The 21,156-nt window shown below is 43.0% G+C and overlaps 1 protein-coding gene across 1 annotated transcript; it reads left to right on the top strand.

The window, feature by feature from the left end:
* Positions 1 to 7,155: 7,155 nt before the first annotated feature.
* Positions 7,156 to 10,504, top strand: LOC112266162 (tripartite motif-containing protein 42). The gene is made up of 5 exons (XM_024443627.2): positions 7,156 to 7,298; positions 7,506 to 8,215; positions 9,260 to 9,993; positions 10,107 to 10,331; positions 10,448 to 10,504. Exons 1-5 carry the CDS (start codon positions 7,201 to 7,203, stop codon positions 10,502 to 10,504), a joined length of 1,824 nt encoding a protein of 607 aa, XP_024299395.2. The 5' UTR covers positions 7,156 to 7,200.
* The last annotated feature ends 10,652 nt before the right edge of the window (positions 10,505 to 21,156 follow it).

Here is a 21,156-nt window from a genome sequence, read left to right as displayed (position 1 = left end):
AGATCACCATGTGCAATGCCAAACATCAGCTTGAGTGGTGTAAAGCTCACCGCCACTGGACTCTGGAGCACTGGAAACATGTTCTCTGGAGTGATGAATCACTCTTCCCCATCTGGCAGTCCGACAGACGAATCTGGGTTCCAGTAGAACGCTACCTGCACAAATGCGTAGTGCCAACTGTAAAGTTTGGTGGAGGAGGAACAATAGTCTGGGGCTGTTTTTCATGCATCGGGCTCGGCCCCTTAGTTCCAGTGAAGGGAAATCTTATCGCTAAGGAATACAATGCCATTCTAGATTATGCTATGCTTCCAACTTTGTGGCAACAGTTTGGGAAAGGCCCTTTCCTGTTTCAGCATGACAATGCCCCCGTGCACAAAGCAAGGTTCTCACACAATTGCACACCCAATAGAAATGTTGCGCAACATTAGCTCATGGGCTCTCATGAAGTGTTTGATTAGATTTTCGATTACATTTGCATTGATGTGAGAGTGATTAGAGGGACAACAGAGTGTTGAGGACCAGGCAGTTAGCAAGTTTGGTAGACTACTAATTACCATCAGCAGCATAAGAGCTTGGAGAAGCCTAATTACCATGACTAAGCAGTCATTTGTAATTTGACTGCCTTCATGACTCGTGCCCGCCAGTGTGGCGGTAATAAGGTCACCACAACACCCCTACATACAGAAATGGTTTGTCGAGATCGGTGTGGAAGAACTTGACTGGCCTGCACAGAGCCCTGACCTCAACACCATCTAACACCATTGGAATGCCGACTGCAAGCCAGGCATAATCGGCCAACATCAGTGCCCGACCTCACTAATGCTCTTGTGGCTGAATGGAAGCAAGACCCTGCAGCAATGTTCCAACATCTAGTGGAAATCCTTCCCAGAAGAGTGGAGGTTGTTATAGCAGCAAAGGGGGGACCAACTCCATATTAATGCCCATGATTTTGGAATGAGATGTTTGACGAGCAGATGTCCACATACCTTTGGTCATGTAGTGTATATGTGTTCAGTATATCATACCTTTTGTCTATTGCATCAAATTAAAATTTAAGACAAAATAAGAAAACATTATTGCATTGATTTGCAATATTTTAATACCTGAAAAATATGTTGGGTTTATTGCAATGGAACATATTTGATTTATCACTGCGTATTTAAGCCTGGATGATGTGTCTAGGTGATTTTACATTTGGTGTAACCAATGGCACTAAACAATCTTTATTTGTTTTTTGATTGGTGTCCTGTTGGAGATGTTGTAGTTACTTGAGGCATAATCATGCAGTTGCAACGTTACAGAATGTGCAGATAGAAATATGTTGCATAGAACAGACACATTTCTCTGTCATGCAAAACAATAACCATGTCAGCTATATGCTTTTAATTTCTATCTTCAATATTCTGTACCCAACTGAATAAGCACCCAGGTGAAAGTTGACCTTGCCTGTTCTGATTTTTTTGGACACACTATAAGAGAGAAGGAACCTTGTACATTTTGATATGTTCCTCTTACCTGTACATACTGACTAGAGTAGGTGACCCTGCCCTGAACCTAGCAAAGCCCCTCCCTCTGTTCATCTGTATGTATGTATGCACACCCCCCATCTCTATGTACTAACCCACCCATGTCATTTCATTCTGTTCATAGCACACCAAACCCACCCCTCTCTCTATGTTTGCATCTCAATGTTCAGTTCATTCCAAATGGCTCTGCTCTCTGTCTCTGTTAAGACAGGCAAGACAAACAGACACCGCTGTTCCTACATTTTAGGATGGGAGACAACAGTGGGAAATTATCATGGAGGTTAAACCAATTTAAACCCAACTTAAAGTGGTTAATGGGCAGGGCATGTATAGGGTGTTGTCTGTCTTTCTGTAGTCAATCCCAGCAGTCCCCCTTACCCCCATCATACACAGTCCACCTATTACAAAACGTTGGTTAACCTGCCATGAGGAGAAATGTAACGTTTCTATTTTCTTCATTTGGGTATTTGACTGTGTGACCCTGCTTGATGTATTACTTCCCGGGGATAGTCCTTTGGTTCTAGCTGTACCCGTATGTATCCCCTTTGAACCCTTGCTGGACTTTGCATCAATCCTCCCCAATGTTCTCCCAACGTTTGATTTAGAACAGTGGTCACCAACATTTGAGTCAAGATCACTTTCGCAGTCAAAAGGCAAGCCAAGATCTACCACTCAGATAATTATTTTTACATTAACCTAATAAAAACATCTCTGTAGGAATGAGATTTGTGCAGTACACAATACATTATCTTAGCATATTGACTATATGCCTGCCCTGACAATATTGTTATTCTCGACCATATTATATTTTAAAACTCGAGCTAATAGATCAGTTGGTGTAGCACTTGTGAGGCACAGCTGAGCATAAATAATTCGCTTTTTTATTTAACTGGACTGATGGTACAGTACCTGCATCTGATGGTCATGGTGATTTTAAGACAACTGGGAACTCTGAATAAACGAGGTCAAACCAAGAAGTCAGTGAACTTCAGGTCGGGAAGTCGGGGTTCTGGAAAGATGCCAGCGTTCAGAACTATTTTCCATAGTCGTATATTGCTTTTTCCGAGTTCCCAGTTGTCTTGAACGATTACAAGTCAATGGATCCCGAGTTCCCAGTTATTAAAAAAAAAACAGTCTCAGTGGGTGGAAGTGAGCAGCAGACGGTCCTTGCTCTCTCCTTCCTTTCCTCCAGTGAGACTGACCAGAGAGAGGGGACACAGTCTTCCACCTGATGGCAAAACTCGAGTCGCACCACATCTGCCTCGGCAAAAATTAATGTTGTTCCTATGACCAGCGAAAGTGAAATACTCCTCGATATTAAAATACACACGACGAGCTGCTAATAATAATAACAATACAAACGCAGGGCTAGCCATACACTTGGCTACTCATTCATTTTCCGGGGTCGTGGAAGTAGGTAGGCACCGTGAATTGAGCTATCCGATTGGCCAGCACCAAAAGCGCACTCGATTTAGCCACATATCTCCCGGTCCGCAGGGTAGCCGGAGTTTGTCTTTTCAGACAAATGCAATGGTAAAAAATGCTAAAACTTTGTATACCGGGTGCCCAGGGCTTCCGAATCAAGTTGAACGTACCGTCAACAGCGCAACACGCAAAAAAAGGGGCGCAAGCGTATGCTGTTACTGTTGGCTTTTCTACAGAAATGTTTGGTGATCGACTAGGAATGCCTTGAAGATCAACCTGTCAATCAACATTAAATAAAGGTTAAAAAAATGTTTTTAATAAATTAAAATCGCGATCCACCGGTTGGTGACCACTGTTAGAGAAGAAGAAGAAGAAGAAGAAGGTGAAAATAAATATCCTCCTAAAATGTGTAAAACATTTTTTCGGTTTTTCTTGATTTTTTTCTTTGGACTGTTTTTCTTAGTTTACTTTAGATGGTCACTACAACACTTTCTGTCAATTGACCAATAAAGACTTGTTTTAGAATCTAGCTGTGTCTCATTCATTCTGCAGTCACTTATCAATTTGTTCATTACAGAAAACAACAAGGCCTAGAGAATGTGAATTAAAATGGGGTGGGAAATACTCAGCCGCAGGTCACTAATTACTCATATAGTTAAGTCTATGGACATTTCAGCCTATGGCATTTCAAAGCGATGAAAGGTATTAGACCAATTTAACAGTTTAACCCTCCTGTTGTGTTAGTTTCATGTTAATTAATTCTGTGTTCCCGGTCCAAAATGACCATCCCATTATAGCTGATTATAAATCCATAATAATACATACAGTGGGGCAAAAAAGTAATTAGTCAGCCATCAATTGTACAAGTTTTCCCACTTAAAAAGATGAGAGAGGCCTGTAATTTTCATCATATGTACACTTCAACTATGACAGACAAAATGAGGAAAAAAATCCAGAAAATCACATTGTAGGATTTTTTATGAATTTATTTGCAAATTATGGTGGAAAATAAGTATTTGGTAACCTACAAACAAGCAAGATTTCTGGCTCTCACAGACCTGTAACTTCTTCTTTAAGAGGCTCCTCTGTCCTTCACTCGTTACCTGTATTAATGGAACCTGTTTGAACTTGTTATCAGCATAAAAGACAACTGTCCACAACCTCAAACAGTCATACTCCAAACTCCACTATGGCCAAGACCAAAGAGCTGTCAAAGGACACCAGAAACAAAATTGTAGACCTGCACCAGGCTGGGAAGACTGAATCTGCAATAGGTAAGCAGCTTGGTTTGAAGAAATCAACTGTGGGAGCAATTATTAGGAAATGGAAGACATACAAGACCACTGATAATCTCCCTCGATCTGGGGCTCCACGCAAGATCTCACCCCGTGGGGTCAAAATGATCAGAAGAACGGTGAGTAAAAATCCCAGAACCACACGGGGGGACCTAGTGAATGACCTGCAGAGAGCTGGGACCAACGTACCAAAGCCTACCATCAGTAACACACTACGCTGCCAGGGACTCAAATCCTGCAGTGCCAGACGTGTCCCCCTGCTTAAGCCAGTACATGTCCAGGCCTGTCTGAAGTTTGCTAGAGAGCATTTGGATGATCCAGAAGAAGATTGGGAGAATGTCATATGGTCAGATAAAACCAAAATATAACTTTTTGGTAAAAACTCAACTTGTCGTGTTTGGAGGACAAAGAATGCTGAGTTGCATCCAAAGAACACCATACCTACTGTGAAGCATGGGGGTGGAAACATCATGCTTTGGGGCTGTTTTTCTGCAAAGGGACCAGGATGACTGATCCGTGTAAAGGAAAGAATGAATGAGGCCATGTATCGTGAGATTTTGAGTGAAAACCTCCTTCCATCAGCAAGGGCATTGAAGATGAAACGTGGCTGGGTCTTTCAGCATTCCAATTATCCCGAACACACCGCCCGGGCAACGAAAGAGTGGCTTCGTGAGAAGCATTTCAAGGTCCTGGAGTGGCCTAGCCAGTCTCCAGATCTCAACCCCATAGAACATCTTTGGAGGGAGTTGAAAGCCTGTGTTACCCAGCAACAGCCCCAAAACATCACTGCTCTAGAGGAGATCTGCATGGAGGAATGGGCCAAAATACCAGCAACATTGTGTGAATGTGTGAACAGAAAACGTTTCACCTCTGTCATTGCCAACAAAGGGTATATAACAAAGTATTGAGAAACTTTTGTTATTGACCAAATACTTATTTTCCACCATAATTTGCAAATAAATTCATTAAAAATCCTACAATGTGATTTTCTGGATTTTTAAAATAATTTTGTCTGTCATAGTTGAAGTGTACCTATGATGAAAATTACAGGCCTCTCTCATCTTTTTAAGTGGGAGAACTTGCACAATTGGTGGCTGACTAAATACTTTTTTGCCCCACTCTATATCACCTAATGCTGTGTTAGATCTTTTTATCAACTTAAGTTATTGTGAACATTACACGTTTTTAACTTCTATTTGCTATTTATGGCCTGTAGGCCTTATTGACCTGAGCTCATACAACTCTTTTTTGAGTAAAAATAAATATGGATTATTGTATTATTTTGACTATAACAAATACTCAGCTTAAACCTATTGTGCTATTTATCACAGACTACTTGGTGTCAAAGTTTAACAAGGATTCTCTCCTCCTCACCAGTGTCATGATCAAAGATATGATCAAGAGCCTCGCATACAGTATATCGTTTGGTCATTGTGGTGCCACAGAATGAATTGTGAGCAAGGCCTCAAAAAAGCTTTATATTCCAGAGCTGCAAGAAAAGTTCTATATATTATTGAAACAATTTTGCAATTGTTTGTGAGAATGCCAAATCAAATCAAATCAAATTTTATTTGTCACATACACATGGTTAGCAGATGTTAATGCGAGTGTAGCGAAATGCTTGTGCTTCTAGTTCCGACAATGCAGTAATAACGAGCAAGTAATCTAACTAACAATTCCAAAAAAAAAAAAAAAACTACTGTCTTATACACAGTGTAAGGGGATAAAGAATATGTACATAAGGATATATGAATGAGTGATGGTACAGAGCAGCATAGGCAAGATACAGTAGATGATATCGAGTACAGTATATACATATGAGATAAGTATGTAAACCAAGTGGCATAGTTAAAGTGGCTAGTGATACATGTATTACATAAGGATGCAGTCGATGATATAGAGTACAGTATCAACGTATGCATATGAGATGAACAATGTAGGGTAAGTAACATTATATAAGGTAGCATTGTTTAAAGTGGCTAGTGATATATTTACATCATTTCCCATCAATTCCCATGATTAAAGTGGCTGGAGTAGAGTCAGTGTCATTGACAGTGTGTTGGCAGTAGCCACTCAATGTTAGTGGTGGCTGTTTAACAGTCTGATGGCCTTGAGATAGAAGCTGTTTTTCAGTCTCTCGGTCCCAGCTTTGATGCACCTGTACTGACCTCGCCTTCTGGATGACAGCGGGGTGAACAGGCAGTGGCTCGGGTGGTTGATGTCCTTGATGATCTTTATGGCCTTCCTGTAGCATCGGGTGGTGTAGGTGTCCTGGAGGGCAGGTAGTTTGCCCCCGGTGATGCGTTGTGCAGACCTCACTACCCTCTGGAGAGCCTTACGGTTGAGGGCGGTGCAGTTGCCATACCAGGCGGTGAGAGATGGTGGTTCCCGTGCGGGAAATATTCTATTGGGGAAAGGTTACCGTGGGGGTTGCCATGGAAGCCAAGAAGGGGAGTGAGATGTGTGTGTGTGTGTGTGTGTTTAATCCAATGTCAAATGTAATACAATGTCTCCATCTAGTGGCCATTTCTAGTGATGTGTTTATTTGTAGTGTTTTATCTGTAGAGAATCATATTAAAGCGCTGGGCTTGGAATTTGACCACGTTACCACATAATTCGGCCACCACGTACGCTGCCATAATAACGTCATAGACGGCCGAAAGTATACGTCATAGTAAAACAGCTGAGATATTCCCGCGAGTTTCACTTTTTGATCACACTCAGACGTGCTGAAGAACGTAAGTGCCTCAGTAATGAATGAAAAATGCAGATTAATTAACTAGATTAGGCTAATTAAATATAAAGATCTCTATTAGAATTTGCAACCAAAATGTAAACCAATAAGTGAAATAGAAAGTAGGCTAGCCTAACGAGCGAAATCTAATCATGACTTTGTTTTCTTTAGGATATCTCATGCATAAAATAGAATTGGGAATCTGTTATCTTATACAAGAATGCTTGGTACTGATTCTGAATCCGGCTGTTGGCCGCGCTTGAGGTCTTCGAAGATGCGCAACAACCCCAAAGCCAAACACACAGGAAAGGAGATAGGGTATGAAACAGATAAAAAGCCTAACAAGTACTGAAGTAGTGCCATATATGATTTTTATTTTTATATGGACTGGAATAACAGAAATAGTCATCTGAAAATGTCTGGCATAGTGGGGGGATGATATTGTAGTGTAACTGTGAATACATTAGTATTTTTTTTCCAGCTCTCCCCTCTCTGACCCCTAAGCCTGCTTGTTACCCCTTCTAGCTCTCAGGATGCCCAGACAAAAGCTGAGCTTGACCCAGTGACCCGCTCCCTGGCTCTCCACCTATGCTGCCCAGCCTGTGACACTCTCCTCCTCCAGCCTGTGTCTCTGCCCTGTGGCCACTGCCTCTGTCGGCCCTGCCTGGAAGGCGTCCGCAAGAAGCCACCCAGCACCAAGGCTTCTGATGCCAAGCAACCTCAGCCCTGCTCCCAGTGCCCCCGCTGCCTGGTCCACTACTCCCTCCAGCCCGGCGAGTCCTGGCACTTCCCAGAGAACCTTCTCCTGGCTAACGTGGCTGAGCAGCTCCTGGAAAGGCTTGAGGGCCTGAGGCGGGTGAAGCAACCCAAAAACACCCGTGCCAAGAAGATACCCCTGAGGGTGACCGCCTGCGAGATCTGCTGTAAGCAGCGCAAGGCCCAGCGCTACTGCCACACCTGCGGCCTCAACTACTGTGCCAAGTGCCTGAGAAAACTCCATGGCAAACGGGCATTCCAGGTCCACGTGCTGACGGAGCCCGTGGAGAGCGGGTGCCGCGATCCGTGCCCCACCCACCACGACCGCTCCCTGTCCCACTGTTGCCTTGACGACGGAGCTCTGGGGTGCCAGGGGTGCATGGAACAGGGGCATCAGGGACACGATGTGTCACTAGTCCACGAGGCCCGCGCCCACATGGAGGTGGGCATCCACAATTCCCTAGAGCAGGCTTGGAAGGGTAATGTCACGTCTACTACTCTAATTTGATGGATTTATGTCGTTCATTTGACATCTTAATGTTGCTGCACAAACAGCTTTTGTTCAGTTAATTAGCTTTCATAAGTGCAGCCAGAATGTACCAGTGCTAACCTTTCACATCTTAATTACTCCAAGTAAAAAATACATTCTCTGTGAACCACAGTAATGGTAGCCAATGTTCCCTCAAAAGAAAATAGGCACTGAGCAAATTTCAGGTCTGCTGAGGACAAACTTGAACATTTTGAAAATTCTGTGCAAATTCCAGCGCAAGTTTACTGTGAACACTGAGGTCGTACTCGCTTTAAGTTTCAGTTTTAACAGTGGTCAGGTAGGCTACTATGGATATTTTATCATAATGTAGGTCTACCAGAGTGGCCTACCATCGAAAACAATGGAGAAAAATACATCCCATAACATTTTAACATGGAAATAGCTGTTCTATCAATCAGCCTACAGTAGCAGCAAATGTGTGGTGTTCAATGTAGGCCTACATTCCATGAGACTTAAAAAAACATGCAGGGCTTAACATTACCCCGTTATCCACTAGTCCTTCAGACAAGGAGATGGCTTAAAATGTTTTGTTGTTTGATGCAAGACACCACTTTACAAAATAAAATGCATTATTATTCCCATACCATTATTATAGAAAACCAGACAAATTATGCTTCCCTCTTGCATAGTTTGTTTTGTTTCAGTATTTTACATTGAAAATGGCTAATATTGTATTGATTTGAGCACAATTTTCCACAGTATAGTGAAACGTGGATAGTGTTAACTAAAGGGAAAAACTAGGAAGTTGACTGAAGTTCAAACTCATTCTTCTCTGCATGGGCTGATATTTCTTCTGCCGCAGCTCCCCATCCGAGGGGAGCTGCGTGCCGACGCACGTGCACAGCTTAGAGGGAATATTATGTCAAACAGATTACTTGCAGCAGAGTAAACTCAAAGTTAATTCATTAAAAGTTCATACAGAAATGTAAGTTTGTATCAGATGTTTATTGCTGCACCTGTCATGTGGCTGTAGTGAAGTCCCAGTGTGAAGCTGACATGGTGTTCATGGACCAGTTGAGGGCCCAGACGGACTCCGACGGCACCGAGCTAAGACGCCGTGTACGCAAGGGCTTCCTGTCTCTCCATAATGTCCTGCTAGACCAGGAGGCATTGCTGCTCTCACACCTGGACAACCTGACCTCCAGCACCTGCAGCGGAGCCATTGACTTCCTCCAGACCTCTGCCCCACTCCTGGGCTCCCTGACTGGGCTGGAGATGATCTCTGAACAGGCCCTCCTGGAGCCCAACACCGTGGCCTTCCTGACCGGGGCCATGGCTCTGACCCAGCGGCTGCAGAGGGTCAACGGGGACATTCATCGCCCTGCCCTGACTCTCCAGGAGGGGGAGCCCTTCAAGGGGGTGAAGATGGACTTTGATGCCCTCTTTAGGGACCTGCAGGCCCTGCTGGGGACCCACCTCCACTGGAAGAGCCCCGAAGTGGCTGCAGTGGTTTCTGTGGCGACCAGCATAGAGGCAGACGTTTTGGAGGGGTGCTGCGAGGTGGTGCAGCTGCCGTCATGCCCAGGGACCCACCACCGCTCCCTGGCGGACTCACCCCGAAGCCCCCGGACCCCCAGGAGCCACAGGAAGCTGGTGATGGAGGAACAGCTGGGCCTGTCAGCTGGGGACTGCAGCGATAAGGAACGCTATCTGCTGCCCAGGCCCCCCATCATCTACCAGCACATCGTCAGTGGAGCCACTGTGGAGGTACAGTTAAACAGCAACTATGGACTTATTCAGGAATTAAACTTCAAATGTATTGTTTTATATCTATGTAGAAGTTATCCAATATGATGATAGCTATCTATCTGTCTGTGTAGATCTTCTGGATGCTGCCCATGGGTGAAGAGGTGGAGACCTTTGACATCCACTTCCAGGATGCTGTTACCGTGGGGATGGCAATGGAGGAGGGGAAGGGAGTGGTCCTGGTGGGGCTGAAGACATGCAACCTGCAGACGGCCGGGCTCTGCCTAAACACACACTACCTGTTCCGGGCACGCTCTGTCAACAGCAACGGGGCCGGGGAGTGGAGTTCCTCCTACAGAGTGAGTGTGGTATTACATGACCAATGACATTCACTGACTGACTGTGAGCCCAATCCTATTTTGATATACATGAGTATTACTAACAACTAACTTGTTCATGTTGTCATTGTTCCCAGGTGAACACCGAGTGCCAGGGAGATGAGGCCAAGGCAGCCATGACACAGGAAATCTAACTCTTACAACAGGAAATAAAGATCCCACACATCAAATCTCACACTCCATATGTCTACTTACAATCTGCCATTTACACATATTACTTTACATTGTCAAACAGAAACATACATTACATAAAAAAATAATGCAAGCAACTTTGAAAAAGTGAGTTATTCAATTTTTTCAATAAACACAATGCACACATCTTGTTGCTATGTGGAATTTGTTCCTAACTAATTCACCTGGTTAAATAAAGGTTAATCAGAATAAAATTGTATAGACCACTTTAAAATTATAGTCTTAGTCACGTCTCGGTGCCCAGAGCAAACAGTGGAAATCTTTCTTTAATCACCTATGAAAAAAAACACTAATTAGCATCAGGCTAACGAGTCCTAGGTGACCCTCTCGTTATACAACATTAAATAATTACATCCTATTACCCCCAGCAGCAGCCCTCTGCTATTACAGCCCACACATCTCTCAAGGACATGGTAATCCACTCATTCTAATTAAAACACTGCTGAAAGTGCACTGTCCGGAAAAATTTGGTAAGTGTCGTGACTTGACTTTAAAATCAATCTGAGGATTGTTATTTATCTAATTACCTAAATATGTTTAATTGTTCCCCAATTAAATTAATCATGTAAAAATTAACTCATTAGGATCTGGGGCACTACGAGAGGGGTTCTTTAAAGAGTTGCCATCTCCCGAATTAAACTCTAAAGGTCTTTACCTATCACATCTATAAACAGTCAATGTATTAATCATAACCTCATATCATATCATCATTCTGAACAGTCGTAACCTCCTTGCATCTGCAAAAACCTGAGACTTTCTTATGATTCAGTACTACACAAATTGGTGTAATTACTTATTTACAAACAAATTAAATGGTAACACAGGATAACATACACACTTAATACGTTAAAAACAGGTCCATAGCGGACTGACAACAATATGGCTGCCTGTTACAAAAGACATGGAGAGGGCGAGAGACCCTTAACGTTGGTACATACTCTCACATACTCTCACTTATAGTATTCCTATACTTTGCACACAAACCGCCGCCCGCTTGGAGTGAGAAATCATTAATATATTTACGTGAAATGCCTTGGTTCGCCGTGTCTCTCTCAAAACCATACCAGTGATTGTCCGGGAGGTGGTTTTATTGTCTCTACCTCGTGTTGAGATTTAGGGCTCAAACCGCTCTAACAGTGCAGCTGCAGCTCTATCTCTCTGGTCTGATATGTAAATTCTTAACCCATCATTTCATACAGTTTGTTCAAAAGGGCGGTTCCGTCAGGCTGACACGCTCTCTGACCTCACTCAGGGTGACTTGTAACTTGTGCAAAGTTTATGTAAAACAATTATATATTTTGTCTCTTAAAATCATTTCCATCTCTTAACAAAAACGCTTTCATAATTTTTCATATTTCATGCATAAAACATTGGATGGACACTTCACTCATGTAGTGTGTACTTTCCAAGCTACAGTATTTCCTTTATAACATTTTTTTTTATATGATATCACAAAATTACAAACAAAATGACATTAGTGTTCTTTAGATCACCTCTGACCATTCCCCACGTTTTATGTTTGAAATATTGTTCCAGTATTCGCTTTAGAACATGTTATAGTTTCAGCGGGAAAAGTCTGTAGAAACAAAAGACCTTCCTCTGGTGAACATTGGCGAGGGAGAGCTGACTGTTATGTCCTTGATTTACAACAGGGTGTGAGTTGATCCTCATTAACCCCAACAGCCCCACCGGTCCACCTGGTGCATGGTTGGTTATATGAGGGTTGGTCTGGGTGATAGAGTCTGTTGTGTGAACATGGTGTCTGTGCTGTAATATTAGCCATCTGCTCCACTATGAGAGGCTGTTAACCTGTAATATCACACTACATTTATAAAACAAGTCATTGTGTCCTTTAAAATCACTACAGGCATCGCTCTTTCTCTCGCTTTCTTTCTCTCTCTGTCTCTTACTCGCTCTCTCATACACACACTTAGGCTGCGTCTACACAGGCAGCCCAATTCTGATATTTTACCACTTTGGTATTTTGACCAATCAGATCAGCTGTTTTGCCAATAATTGTGCAAAAGATTAGATTTTGGCTGCCTGTGTTAACACAGACTTATAGTACTGCCTTTCTCATCAGCTTTTCTGTTTCCTTTGCTGAGGTTTACACATGGTTCATAATGTCATCTATTCTTTTCTCTTCTTCAAACACATGGTTAGCAGATGTTATTGGTCACATACACATGGTTAGCAGATGTTATTGGTCACATACCCATGGTTAGAAGATGTTATTGGTCACATACCCATGGTTAGCAGATGTTATTGGTCACATACCCATGGTTAGCAGATGTTATTGTGGGTGTAGAAAAATGCTTGTGCTTCTGGTTCTGACAGTGCAGTAATATCTAACAAATAATCTAACAATTCCACAACAACTACCTTATCATCATCATTGCCATCCCCACAGTCTGTGAGGAAAGAGAGGACTGATTGCCACAGTGTTATTTGAGGATTCATCAGTGATAATGCTGTAATCTTACCTGCTTGTGTAAAATGTTACAGTGCAGTAGGCCTAATCCTCATGGACAAGTACAATGTTACAGTGCAGTAGGCCTAATCCTCATGGACAAGTACAATGTTACAGTGCAGTAGGCCTAATCCTCATAGACAAGTACAATGTTACAGTGCAGTAGGCCTGATCCTCATAGACAAGTACAATGTTACAGTGCAGTAGGCCTAATCCTCATGGACAAGTACAATGTTACAGTGACCTAATTCCTCATGGACAATGTTACCAGTGCAGTAGGCCTGATCCTCATGGACAAGTACAATGTTACAGTGGAGTAGGCCTAATCCTCATAGACAAGTACAATGTTACAGTGCAGTAGGCCTGATCCTCATAGACAAGTACAATGTTACAGTGGAGTAGGCCTGATCCTCATAGACAAGTACAATGTTACAGTGCAGTAGGCCTAATCCTCATGGACAAGTACAATGTTACAGTGCAGTAGACCTAATTCCTCATGGACAAGTACAATGTTACAGTGCAGTAGGCCTGATCCTCATGGACAAGTACAATGTTACAGTGGAGTAGGCCTGATCCTCATGGACAAGTACAATGTTACAGTGCAGTAGGCCTGATCCTCATAGACAAGTACAATGTTACAGTGGAGTAGGCCTGATCCTCATGGACAAGTACAATGTTACAGTGCAGTAGGCCTGATCCTCATAGACAAGTACAATGTTACAGTGCAGTAGGCCTGAATAGACAAGTACAATGTTACAGTGGAGTAGGCCTGATCCTCATAGACATGTACAATGTTACAGTGCAGTAGACCTAATTCCTCATGGACAAGTACAATGTTACAGTGCAGTAGGCCTGATCCTCATGGACAAGTACAATGTTACAGTGGAGTAGGCCTGATCCTCATGGACAAGTACAATGTTACAGTGCAGTAGGCCTGATCCTCATAGACAAGTACAATGTTACAGTGCAGTATGTCCTCATAGACAAGTACAATGTTACAGTGGAGGGCCTGATCCTCATAGACATGTACAATGTTACAGTGCAGTAGGCCTAATCCTCATGGACAAGTACAATGTTACAGTGCAGTAGACCTAATCCTCATGGACAAGTACAATGTTACAGTGCAGTAGGCCTAATCCTCATAGACAAGTACAATGTTACAGTGCAGTAGGCCTGATCCTCATGGACAAGTCCAGTGCAGTAGGCCTGATCCTCAACAAGTACAATGTTACAGTGCAGTAGGCCTGATCCTCATAGACAAGTACAATGTTACAGTGCAGTAGGCCTGATCCTCATAGACAAGTACAATGTTACAGTGCAGTAGGCCTGATCCTCATGGACAAGTACAATGTTACAGTGCAGTAGGCCTGATCCTCATAGACAAGTACAATGTTACAGTGCAGTAGGCCTGATCCTCATGGACAAGTACAATGTTACAGTGCAGTAGGCCTGATCCTCATAGACAAGTACAATGTTACAGTGCAGTAGGCCTGATCCTCATGGACAAGTACAATGTTACAGTGGAGTAGGCCTGATCCTCATGGACAAGTACAATGTTACAGTGCAGTAGGCCTGATCCTCATAGACAAGTACAATGTTACAGTGCAGTAGGCCTGATCCTCATAGACAAGTACAATGTTACAGTGCAGTAGGCCTGATCCTCATGGACAAGTACAATGTTACAGTGGAGTAGGCCTGATCCTCATGGACAAGTACAATGTTACAGTGCAGTAGGCCTGATCCTCATAGACAAGTACATGGTTGCTATTTCCAGAATTGACCAAAAGATGGGAGCATAGATCCCACCAGCACAGGATCAGGTGGAGCAACAAATATTCAGCATCAGCAAAAAAATAAAACTAATCTAAACTCCCAGGTGAGTTTATTATGACAAGGTTTCCAGCTTCATCAGAGTTGTGCTGATGATCATGATTGTATAATAACAGAGCATAGCATGCAAAGTCAGAGGAAATGGGACTCATGCTGAGCTCAAGTGACTTGCCTACATTTGTATGGCTGACATCAGTTCAAACACAGCAGGAGTCCTGTTTGTGTACACAGAGGGAGAATCTTAATTGCATATTCCTCACTTCTTCTCTCCTCACCTCCTTCTCAAAACCCATTGGATAAGAAAGCCAGAGGTCCCTACCCTCTGACCTCCTCCAATCAGTTTTGAGAAGGAAGAGAGGAGAAAGGTTGCAATGAGTATGCAATTACGATTCTCCCATACAGTAGACACCAGCCTGTGATCCTGTGGCATAGTGACTACTTGTGAATCCATGCATGCATGAGTTATACGATTGTGTTTGTAAGGTCACGAGGTCATACAGTCATCCAAAAGCCTTGACATCATCTGTAGAACATACACAACACACATGTTATTGGTCACATACACATGGTTAGGGGTTTAGGCAATGTCACTGGTATCACCATAAGGCTGTGGCCTCTAATTGTGTGTGTATGTGTGTGTGTGCGCATTACAGTTGCTAATTTGAGATGAACCCTCACAGTAACAGTGTTTGGCTGCACTAATAGGCAGTGGCTGACATTTGAAAAGGTTGAGATGGAGGGTGGGGGGTCTCACTCGCATTCTGACTAAAGAGTCGGTCCCCTTGTGCGGAATGGCCAGAGGATAAAACATTGAGACTCAAGCTTTTGTCCTAGCTAATCCTTAGACCATTTATTGTAAAAATCGAATTCATTCCTATGCTACAATATACAGGTAGGTGGTAGGCTAAATTAAATGTTATGTCACTCAATCTTCTCCATCTCTCTCTCTCAACATATGTTCTCATAGTATGCAGTCATGCAAAACCAATGTTTATTCAAGAATAATAAGGGATGTAGGAGAAGGGATAAGTAGGCAGTAGGAAAGGTATCAGTGGAAGACAGAGATATGGAGAGATGAAATTAGAGACAGAGAGAGAGAGAGTGTTGGAGGGACTACAGCAGCAACTAGATCTTCTGCACAGATTCTGTCAGACCTGGGCCCTGACAGTAAATCTCAGTAAGACAAAAATAATGGTGTTCCAAAAAAGGTCCAGTTGCCAGGACCACAAATACAAATTCCATCTAGACACCGTTGCCATAGAGCACACAAAAAACAATACATACCTCCGCCTAAACATCAGCACCACAGGTAACTTCCACAAAGCTGTGAACGAGCTGAGGAACAAGGCAAGAAGGGCCTTCTACGCCATCAAAGGTACATAACATTTGACATACCAGCCATACCAGACATACCAGGATCTGGCTAAAAATAGTTTAATCAGTTATAGAACCCATTGCCCTTTATGGTTGTGAGATCTGGGGTCCGCTCACCAACCAAGAATTCACAAAATGGGACAAACACCAAATTGAGACTCTGCAAAAATATCCTCTGTGTATAATGTAACACACCAAATAATGCATGCAGAGCAGAATTAGGCTGATATCCGCTAATTATCAAAATCCAGAAAAGAGCCTTTGAATTCTACAACCACCGAAAAGGAAGTGATTCCCAAACCTTCCATAACAAAGCCATCACCTACAGAGAGATGAACCTGGAGAAGAGTAACCTAAGCAAGCTGGTCATGGGACTCTGTTCACAAACACAAAGAGAGCACACAGAGCCCCCAGACAGCAACACAATTAGACCCAACCAAATCATGAGAAAACAAAAACATAATTTCTTGACACATTGGGAAGAATTAACAAAACAACAGAGCAAACTAGAATGTTATTTGGCCCTAAATAGAAAGTACACAGTGGCAGAATACCTGACCACTGTGACTGATCCAAACTTAAGGAACGCTTTGACTATGTACAGACTCAGTGAGCATTGCCTTGCTATTGAGAAAGGCCGCCGTAGGCAGACATGGCTCTCAAGAGAAGACAGGCTATGTGCACACTGCCCACAAAATGAGGTGGAAACTGAGCTGCACTTCCTAACCTCTTGCCAAATGTATGACCATATTAGAGACACATATTTCCCTCAGATTACACAGACCCACGAAGATTTCGAAAACAAATCCAATTGATTTGATAAACTCCCATATATATTGGGTGAAATACCACAGTGTGCCATCACAACAGCAAGATGTGTGACCTGTTGCCACAAGAAAAGGGCAACAAGTGGAGAACAAACACCATTGAAAATACATCCTATATTTATGTTAATTTATTTTCCATTTTTCACTTTAAATATTTGCACATTGTTACAACACTGTATATAGCCATAATATGGCATTTGAAATGTCTCTATTCCTTTAGAACTGTTGTGAATGTAATATTTACTGTTCATTTTTTATTGTTTGTCACTTTTGTCTTCCTTTATCGCAACAAAGCATCCTTCAGTCATGCTGCCAAACATACCCTCGTAAAACTGACTGTCCTACTGATCCTCGACTTCGGTGATGTCATCTATAAAATAGCCTCCAACACTTTACTCAACAAACTGGATGCAGTCTATCACAGTGCCATCCGTTTTGTCACCAAAGCCCCATACACTACCCACCATTGCGACCTGTACGCTCTCGTTGGTTAGCCCTCGCTCCATACTCGTCGCCAAACCCACTGGCTACAGGTTATCTACAAGTCTCTGCTAGGTAAAGCCCCGCCTTATCTCAGCTCGCTGGTCACCATAGCAGCACCCACCCGTAGCACACGCTCCAGCAGGTATATCTCACTGGTCACCCCCAAAGCCAATTCCTCCTTTGGTTGTCTTTCCTTCCAGTTCTCTGCTGCCCATGACTGGAACGAATTGCAAAAATCTCTGAAGCTGGAGACTCACATCTCCCTCACTAGCTTTAAGCACCAGCTGTCAGAGCAGTTTACAGATCACTGCACCTGTACTTAGCCTATCTGTAAACAGCCCATCTATCTACCTACCTCATCCCCATACTGGTATTTATTTATTTATTTTGCTCCTTTGCATCCCAGTATCTCTACCTGCACATTCATCTTCTGCCGATCTATCATTCCAGTGTTTAATTGCTTATTGTAATTACTTCGCCACCATGGCCTATTTATTTCCTTAACTTACCTCATTTCCACTCACTGTATATAGACTTTTTGTTTTCTTTTGTTCTACTGTATTATTGACTATATGTTTTGTTTATTCCATGTGTAACTCTGTGTTGTTGTATGTGTCGAATTGCTATCCTTTATCTTGGCCAGGTCGCAGTTGCAAATGAGAACTTGTTCTCAACTAGCCTACCTGGTTAAATGAAGGTGAAATAAATAAATAAAATAAAAGTCTATTATCTATTTCACTTGCTTTGGCAATGTAAACATATGTTTCTCATGCCAATAAAAATATTTGAATTGAGAGAGAGAGAGTTAAAGCTAGATAAGTGAGAGCACCATACTAAGAAGTGTGTTTTATATTTATTTGCATGTGGGGTATAGCATCTACTGTCTGGCTAACTGGAGTAAACATCTACAAAAACATTTGTTTTTATAATTCCGCTGCTAGCTCAATATGACTAGAAATGAACAACACCTCCAATACACTCAAACAGTACCAATAGTATGATGGACCAGTCTCAATACCACAACTTTAACACATATTGTATACTCAATGTCTGAACCCCTACCCCTTGATATTTAGTCCTAAAAGAAATGGTTATTAGCATAGTAGTAGATCCACTTAACCCGTCTTCAGGCCAGGTAGGATGTTCCGCAAACTATCCAATCCTCTCAAAATTACTATAGTACTTTGAGGTAGTGGCTAGGACTTTGTTTCGAATTTGGCATCATACATACACAGTAACACCACAACACCCCTGCAAAAACAGATGCAGCAAGCTGCTAAGCCTGTATCTTCATTTTGGAGAAGAAGGGAGGGGGCAGAGAGAGAGAGAGAGTAAGGAGGAAGAATGAGAGAGAGACTGTTGTTTGTTGTTTTCCCATCGTAGTCGTGGGGATTATATCAAACAGGCTTAGTAGATGACTCTTAGGGGCTTGTGTTTTTGTTCTCTTGGCTAAATAAAGAAACTATTATTCGGCACATCTCTGGTGCTGTGCTTACTCAGAGTACTAACTCACCCTTCCTACTCTCAAATGTATAATTTATGTCAATCTCTCCCCATCGTCCTCTATCCTTTACTGTCACTTCTCATTGCCTGCCTGTCTCTCTGAATCCCTGCTCTACTCCCCCTATATCACTTTTCCAGCATTGCAGAGGCACCTCCCATCTTGCAGAGAAATAACTTGTGGGAGAGGGAGGCTGAGTGTAAGAGGACAAGGGGAAACAACAGTCTTAGATAAGCCCAGGGGAATCTCCCATCATCCTCTACTTTAGCAACACGCAGATGACTGCTCTGGGAAGGTGAGCCACTTGAAGTAGACATTACTCATAAGCACAGGTTAAAGACCAGCTTCCTCTCCCCCTAATCCTAATCATTAACGACCAGCTTCCCCGTCCCCTAATCGTAACCATTAACGACCAGCTTCCACGTCCCCTAATCCTAAACATTAACGACCAGATTCCCCGTCCCCTAATCCTAACCATTAACGACCAGCTTCCCCTTCTCCTAATCCTAACCATTAACGACCAGCTTCCCCGTCCCCTAATCCTAACCATTAACAACCAGCTTCCCCTTCTCCTAATCCTAACCATTAACGACCAGCTTCCCCTTCCCTAATCCTAACCATTAACGACCAGCTTCCCCGTCCCCTAATCCTAACCATTAACCCAGCTTCCCCGTCCATAACCATTAACGACCAGCTTCCCCTTCCCTAATCCTAATCATTAACGACCAGCTTCCCCGTCCATTAATCCTAACCATTAACGACCAGCTTCCCCTTCCCTAATCCTAACCATTAACGACCAGCTTCCCGTCCATTAATCCTAACCATTAACGACCAGCTTCCCCTTACCCTAATCCTAACCATTAACGACCAGCTTCCCCGTCCATTAATCCTAACCATTAACGACCAGCTTCCCCTCCCTAATCCTAACCATTAACGACCAGCTTCCCCGTCCATTAATCCTAACCATTAACGACTAGCTTCCCCGTCCATAATCCTAACCATTAACGACCAGCTTCCCTCCATTAATCCTAACCATTAACGACTAGCTTCCCCGTCCATTAATCCTAACCATTAACGACCAGCTTCCCCGTCCATTAATCCTAACCATTAACGACCAGCTTCCCCGTCCATTAATCCTAACCATTAACGACCAGCTTCCCCTTACCCTAATCCTAATCATTAGTTGGAAAACTACCAAACCTGATCTCTGATAAGTATCTGGAGACAACTTTATCTTACATCAGGTGCAGTGGAGGCTCATAATAATGGCTGGAATTGAGTGTAATGGCTGGAATGGAGTGTATAGAATGGTATCAAACATAAACCATTCCATTCACTCCATTCCGGACATTATTATGAGCCATCCTCCCCTCAGCAGCCTCCACTGGTCAGGTGAGTCAGCTACTGGGGCAGAACAGTAAGAATTGTCTGGTAGTCTACATTGGCACTGGCAAAATCCCAGCAAAATAGAGAAGCGATGGCAAAGTTAAGATTCATACAGAAAAGTATTGTTCTGTGGGTGTTCCTTCAGACATCCACTGCTTCTGTTGCCCACTATCTAGGTGAAGACCCCCGCCTCAGCACTGTGTAGGTCTACAAAGAGACACTCACAAAACTTCCCTTGAGCTTTGTCTGAACTCTGGCTAACTCTGCAACCAAACAAGTTTTCATCTGCAAAACCACATCACATAAGGGAGGGTGAAATCAGAGACCCCGAATAAAAATTATTTCCTATTCTTTCTCTCTCTCTCACACACACACACACACACACACACACACACACACACACACACACACACACACACACACACACACACACACACACACACACACACAACACACACACACAACACAAATGAAAACAAAACACTGGCCCACATATAAGGGAAAGTGAAAGAAAGTTCAGCACAACGGAAGCAATACAGGCTGTTACTCATTTTCATGATTTTTAATGAGCAGAAAACTTCATGGTGGCGTTTGACTGTCAATACATGATGATCAAATCAATCCGGTTTAGTGACACCCCAGGGAGGAAATGTCACAGTGATAAGAGAGGATTAGGAGGAGAAAAGAAAAGGAAGAGCTAATGAAAGGCAGATGCAGGCACAG

Source organism: Oncorhynchus tshawytscha, linkage group LG13 (genome assembly GCF_018296145.1).
Source record: "Oncorhynchus tshawytscha isolate Ot180627B linkage group LG13, Otsh_v2.0, whole genome shotgun sequence".
In the NCBI taxonomy this organism is placed as follows: domain Eukaryota; kingdom Metazoa; phylum Chordata; class Actinopteri; order Salmoniformes; family Salmonidae; genus Oncorhynchus; species Oncorhynchus tshawytscha.
The sequence above is the reverse complement of the archived record's forward strand: the minus strand, read 5'-3'. Positions and strand labels throughout refer to the sequence as shown.